The sequence below is a fragment of the Sinocyclocheilus rhinocerous genome, unplaced genomic scaffold, assembly GCF_001515625.1.
Source record: "Sinocyclocheilus rhinocerous isolate Xijiao unplaced genomic scaffold, SAMN03320098_v1.1 scaffold159, whole genome shotgun sequence".
Taxonomy (NCBI): Eukaryota; Metazoa; Chordata; class Actinopteri; order Cypriniformes; family Cyprinidae; genus Sinocyclocheilus; species Sinocyclocheilus rhinocerous.
The window spans coordinates 202,283-209,564 of NW_015666558.1; the positions used below are offsets into that span (position 1 = coordinate 202,283).

Consider the following 7,282-nt stretch of genomic DNA (forward strand, 5'->3'; position numbering starts at 1 on the left):
ACCAGAGATACTAACATAAAGAACCAAAGTGACTGTGACACTATCACGGTTACACAAAACCACTGCAGCAGATTCAGCTGAGAGTCACTATAAAACAGACCGGGGCTAGTTGTCACAAGGGGAATATTGAATTGCACAATGCTTGTTTTCTCCATCAGTGGTTTTGTGTGTTCGTTTCAAACATCTAGAATAATATTTGTGAATTCTCACAACTTTAGTTTCAGACTGGGACAAGTTTTCACATGCATTTTAACTGCTGTAATTGTAGTAAGTGGCTTTCTGGGCTTTTTTTTGTAGTTACGTTTTCCATTTTTGCATGTTCATGAATTGTTTCACCATTGTTTTACTGTCTAAATTCTACTGCAAAGCCTTTAATAGGCTATTTAAGGGCAGGTTTGCATTGTGACAACTTACCCCATATAGTGTGACAACATGCCCCATTATTGTTTGTATATTTTTTGCAGGCAGTGATGTTAAAAATTTGCAGTAGTTTTGTTTTGGTCAGTACAGAAATGCTTTATTCAAGCAAAAAATGTGACAACTAGCCCCGGTCTCCCAATTATATACCTCTAACTTGGTTTTATTTGAGTTTGAAAGATTGATTAAAGTTGATTAGTCCAGAGTTTTGCTTTAAATATTCATATTTGTTGTTTTGTGAACTGTCAGCTTTTTCAAGAAGCACAGCTTATAAAAAGACATTTTCACAGGCATGTGGATTTCTCTAATTAGCTGTCAGTGTTTTTCTGAAGGCAAACAGACACATCACAGCATGAATGGTAATTGCTGTTTGTTCTACAGAGCAAATAGTTTTACATACATCTGCACAGCAAACAACACCAGATCAGCAGAAGAACACTTACTTCCAAATATCAGTCTATGAACCATTTAATACATTGACTGTTTTTCTTGTACATAATGAGTGTGTTTAATGTGCGTGTGCTGTACATTTCTGCAGTATGCTTGCATGCATCATTCTATTAGAGGAACAGTCCCTCAAAAATGAAGAATTATTATTTTGTAACCCTCGTGTTGAGCAGAAGAGAGCTGTGAGTGTTAGCCTCAGTTAGGGCTGCACGATTAATTGAAAATAAATCACAGTATGGCTTAGAGTGATTATCAAGGTTGTAATTTAATGTTTAACGTTTGAAAATGAAGATCTTAAGACAGCCAGAAATATTAGCACTATAAAATTAAATTATTATTATTATCATTATTGTATTTTTATTTTAGTGAAATATTACAATAATAGTATTGTAGTATTTCATAAAATTAAAATATAACAATAATAATGAAATATTACAATAGTAATATCCTAATAATAATAATAATAATAACAACAGTTGTTATTATTATTATTATTATTAGTAGTAGTAGTAATATATTTTTCTAAAATGTGACCCTGGAGCACTAAACCAGTCATAAGTAGCACGGGTATATTTGTAGCAGTAGTCAGTAATACATTGTATGGGTCAAAATTATAGATATTTTGTAAATTTCCTACCGTAAATATTATATAAATTCTTTTATATATTATTATTATTCTTTTCTTATATTTATTCTTATATCTTATTATGTATAAAGAAATTAAGTTCAAGAAAGTTCAAGAAATTGACACTTATGTCCAGGGTCACAAATACTAAATCTTTTTATATTACAGTAAAATGTTGCAATGGTAATATTAAAATATAATATAACATCCCAATGCTAATATTTTTAAACTTATTAACAACTATAATAATAGTAGTTGAAATATTACAATAGTAATATTTTTATCTTATTATATTTTTTAAAATACTAGATCTTTTTATGCTATTTTAGTTTTTAATATGCTGTTTTCATATTCTAATAATAATAATAAAAACATTTTTTTGTGTTTGTATGTTTTTCCCAAACCGTGCAGCCCTACTGTGAGTGTGTGTTTGTGTATGTATTTGTATGTTTGTGTATGTGTGAGAATGTGTTTGTGTACGTGTGCATGCTTGTGTGTGTGTGTGTATGTGTGTGTTTGTGTGTGCATGCGTGTGTGTGTGTGCTTTTGTGTGTGTATGCATGTGTGCATGCATGCGAAAGTGACGTGACATATGGCCAAGTATGCATTTTCGCTCTTTGCGTTCGTCTCGTCTCGGTCCGCAAACACGCGGTTGTGTTTCCACGCTGCGTTGCGTCTGGGCTGCGGCGGCTTGTCCACCACACACAAACCCAGCTTAAATGCCGCCTGGAATCCGCGCCGGAAGTTCTCGTTGAAGTAGCCATAAACAATAGGATTGACGCTGCTGTTGAAGAAGGCCAGCCAGTGAGCGAACGGGAAGACATAGACGGCCACCAGATCCAGCTGAGCGGCCGAAAGATTTCCGTAATCCGTCAGCATCATGAGGATCCAGAGCGGAAGCCAGGACACGGCGAAGAGCAGCGCCACCATCAGGAGCATGTTTACCACGCGCAGCTTGCGGCGGAAGACGGGCGGCTTGACCAGCCTGACCGCGATGCGCGAGTACATGATGAAGATGAGCGAGACCGGACTTGCTGTCTATGGGAGGGTTAGAGAGCTCTCGGGTTTAATAAAAAATATCTTTATTTGTGTTCCAAAGATGAACGAAGGTTTAGAACGACATGAGGGTGAGTAATTAATGACAGAACTTTCATTTTTGGGTGAACTATCCCTTTAAAATTATGACCACAAAATTGAAATGATGACATAAATAGTCGAAATTATGACTCAAAATCATACAGTCATAGTTATAAAATAGACAAATTTATCAAAGTCAAAGTGATGAGATTAAAAAAATCTAATTATGACAAAAAACTGAATTATAAATTTAAAAAGATCTAAATTATGACAAAAAGTCATAACTATGAGGGAAAAAGTCAAACTGAAGATATACTAAATCAAAATTATGAGATTACATTTTTTGTTAATTATGACAAAATAATTTGTCATAATTTTGAAAAATGAAATAAAAATTATGAGATTAAAAAAATGAACATTCTGAAATAAATAGATTGAAATTATGAGATTTAGAAGTCAAAATTATGGCCACAAAATTAAAAATGATGACACAAAAAGTCAAAAATATGACTCAAAATCATACAGTCATAGTTATAAAATAGTCAAATTTATGAGATTTCAAAATGATGAGATTAAAAAAATTCTAAATTATGACAAAAACTGAATTATAACTTTAAAAAGATCAAAATTATGATAGAAAACTCATAATTATGAGGGGAAAATCAAAATGTATATATACTGTCAAAATTCAGAGATTAAAAAAATAAATTATAACAAAATGTCATAATTTTGAAAAATAAAATAAAATTAAAAATTAAAAATTAATAAAATTCTGAAATAAATAAATCAAAATTATGAGATTAAAAAGTAAAAAGTATGACAAAATGTTAATATTTTAGGAAATGAAAAAATCTAAATTATTACAAAAAATGTGATTATGATATATAAAAAAGTCCAAATTATGCCCAAAAAAATAAATTATGAGATTTAAAAAAAAATCAAAATTATGACAGTCATAATTGAGAAAAATTCAAAATTATGAAATACTAAATCAAAATTATACAGTTGATATTATGAGATAAAAATGAAAAAATTACATAATATGTCATAATTATTCAATAAAACGTCACATTTATGAGAATAGAAAGTTGAAATTATTACATAAATCGAACATGGCCAGAACTTCAGAAGTATATAACAAACCATAGGGTCAAATATGCAAATATAGTCTCAAATACAGCAACTTCATTGGCTGCTGTGCATGTTGTTGCATCAACACAGATAAACGGTCAAATTTCACGCATTCCATTTAACCCTTTCCCTCAGTGTTTTTTTTTTTTTTTTTTATTTGTCCGCCACCCGTAGTATCTCTGTATTTTCTGCGTTTTTCCATTTTAAAGACTTTTGTCCCCGTCTGCCTTCCATACTTCTCTATAGCACAGTTTAACCAGACCTCGCCCCATTTTTTTTGCCATGGGTGGGAATTAAACAAACAGTGCTGCCAGTTTAGCAATTTTGTTGTTAAATTTAACAACTTTTTCTTCCAGAAGCACCTACAACAAATTGAGCTATTTTAAAAATTTATTTGGCAACTTTTAGCAACTTTTGGTAAGTGACTCAAACGATGAAAAAGGCATGCATTTACCATTTAAATTATACAAAAAGAGGAAACCAATAATAATTATTATTTAATAATAATAATAATAATATTGTATAATTGTGCATTATGATACACCTTGTTATTTTTGCTTTTACCTGTGATTGTTGATCAGTTAGTACACTGCAACCTATCTAAAAATGGAAAAGGTACTAGTAATTTTCCAGGACATTATCTGTTATAACCCGAAAACACAAAATACAATGCGTAATTAAAACTAACAACTAATACACTGCGTAAAAGTATAATTGTTCAGAATGTGTAGTTTTACATGTTTACTGGGTAATTAAAAAAACAAACAAATTGTTATCGTTCAAAAAAAGTGTACGTTTTCAATAATTCAATGTGTTTAAAAATAGTTATTTATATTTTAATATTATATTATGCATTAATATTATTTTACGAACAAATCTTAATGAACATATATAAAATATATTTTTGATGTAGTGACAATTTTGCGTCGTGATTATGTAATGACGTTATTGCGCAACGACATTTAGCAACAAATCAACCTTCCTTTAGCAACTTCCTTTGACAATTTGTGACGTCACAATATCCGGAAGAAGCGCGCTGTGGTCTGAATGATCCGTTTGTTGCAGTTCTTGAAAAGTGTTTTCTGTTAATTAAAGAGAATATCTCCCTTTGGAGCGGACTTGTAACCTTGCAGATCTTTTTCATGCTCAAACGGCAACATTGCACACTAACTAAAGTCAAAAAAGTGAAAAAGCATAATAGGACCCTTTTAAAGCACCTCAGAGATTTGAGTTCTTCCTCAAAAGCGCTGAATTATTGCAACCTACTGTAGCGCCTAAGAATCAAGCTGATAGATTGATTACGTGGTCCGAATGATCCGTTTGTTGCAGTTCTTGAAAAGTGTTTTCTGTTAATTAAAGAGAATATCTCCCTTTGGAGCGGACTTGTAACCTTGCAGATCTTTTTCATGCTCAAACGGCAACATTGCACACTAACTAAAGTCAAAAAAGTGAAAAAGCATAATAGGACCCTTTTAAAGCACCTCAGAGATTTGAGTTCTTCCTCAAAAGCGCTGAATTATTGCAACCTACTGTAGCGCCTAAGAATCAAGCTGATAGATTGATTACAAAAGCTGAGTGCACACTGACTCATGCGGGTCGAGGAGAGCCAGCGGTCTGTTTCAAACCTGGCAATTTCTGCTTTTGTGTGCAACATGTTCAGACGTGTGCCGTCTAAGGACGAGACGCAGCTCCAGTCCCTATAAATGACTGCTTTGTTAAATACAAACCAATGTGACATAACGTGTGAAGCAGGGGCGTAGATTTTCACAGAAAACAGAAACATGAAACAGAAACATGAAACTATCAACATACGATTGCGACAATATATGGTTTATTTGTGTTTGTCAAGTCATCTCCAGGTAATAAATAAAGTATATGAACAATGCAGTGCTAACTGACATAGCATTTATTACAGTATTGAAACTATTCTGCCTTATTATGTGATAAAAAAAAAGTGTTTGTAGTATATAAACAAATCATTATTATTGGTCACTGTCCAGCAGTGTGTGTGTGTGTGTGTGTGTGAGAGAGTGTGTGTGTGTGTGTGTGTGTGTGTGAGTGTGTGTGTGTGTGTGTGTGTCATGTTTCTCAGAAGGAAGAACGGCGCTCTCATTGACACCGCTATCATCTTCTACTGAATGGTGCTTTTAAGATCTGTTTCGACTTGCTTTCTTTTGTGGAACACAAAGGGATTTTTCATGTTCATCTGTTGTTCTTTTCCAAACAATACAAGCACATTGTAACCACGTCTGTCAACGACCAGACAGAAGCCTTATAGCAGCTGTTCATTTTCTTCTGAAGTCAGTGAGAACTGAATGTTTTTGCCGAATCAAAAAAAAAAATGCATTGGTAAACCATAATTATCAGATGAAAAAAATCAAAACGATGACATTAAAAATAGAACATTTTGAAAATGTTAATGTCTTACCATTAAATAAAAAGTCGAAATTGTGTTTAAAAAGTCAGATTAAAAAATTAAAATTATGACAAAAAGTTGCAATTATGAGACAAATGTGGAAATTATGGCATACCAAGTCATAAAAGGCTGAAATTATCTTTAAAAACCAACATAACATCACAATCTTTAAATACAAAGTCAAAGTTAAATATTTGAAAAGTCAAAATTATGGCAAAAATAGAAATGATGAGATTAAAAGGCCAAAAATATAACAAAAAGTCATAATTATGAGGAAAAAGTGAAAATTACAACATACTAGGTCAAAATTATGATATACAAAGTCTAAAAAAGCTGTAGCAATGCCACAATTATTAATAAAAGGTGAAAATTCTGGTATTGAAAAATCAAAATTATGCCAAAAAATTGAAATTCTTGAAAAAATCAAATGACAACAAATCATAATTATGTTGAAAAAAGTGAAAAGTATGACAAGGTTGAAATGATCAAAAAGCAATAAACATAAAATATCACAGTTATTAAAGTCAAAACGGTAAATTAAAAAACTGAAACTGAAAAGTCAGTATTATGACAAAAAGTCATAATTATGAGAAAAAAGTCTCAGTTATGACATACCAATTCATAATGATTAATTTTAAGATAAAAAAATCATGTCAAAATGAAGTCATTAGAAGTTAAATGTTCACCTGTTGTTCTTTTCCAAACAAGACCAGCACATTGTGAACACGTCTGTCAGCAACCAGAAGCTTAATTAGTTCATATGTGAGCTGAGTGTTTTTTGAGAGAGTCATGAGGGTTTGGAAGGACCTACGGGTGAGTAAATGTTGACAGAATGATCATTTTTTGGGCTCAGTTATTAACTGAAGTCACAGTGTGATTGAGCAGAGCTGGTTTTGCGGATGTCAGGTGTTTGTATTCATGTGAAGTGCAGGAGGGGGAGAGTTATTAACCTTTCCACTGCGATGGCCACCAGCGTGAAGACAGACGCCGAGACTGAAGCTCCCTGCACGAGTCCACTCATTTTACAGATGAGCACATCAAACGGCCAGCCTGAGAGAGAGAGAGAGAGAGAGAGACAGAGAGGGAGACAGAGAGAGAGAGAGAGAGAGACAGAGAGAGAGAGAGAGAGAGAGAGAGGGAGAGAGAGAGCAAGAGAGAGAGAGAGAGAG

General features: G+C 32.8%; 1 protein-coding gene across 1 annotated transcript in view; it reads right to left on the bottom strand.

Moving 5' to 3' along the window:
* Nucleotides 1-792: 792 nt before the first annotated feature.
* The window catches only part of LOC107732753 (neuropeptide FF receptor 1-like), a 7,530-nt gene continuing 1,040 nt past the window's right edge, over nt 793-7,282 (bottom strand). Inside the window, exons 2-5 of the mRNA XM_016544173.1 lie at nt 7,064-7,163; nt 6,800-6,920; nt 2,075-2,527; nt 793-819 (exon numbers count right to left, since the gene is read on the bottom strand). Coding sequence (XP_016399659.1) covers nt 793-819; nt 2,075-2,527; nt 6,800-6,920; nt 7,064-7,163 — 701 coding nt within the window. The remainder of the gene's footprint in view (nt 820-2,074; nt 2,528-6,799; nt 6,921-7,063; nt 7,164-7,282) is intronic.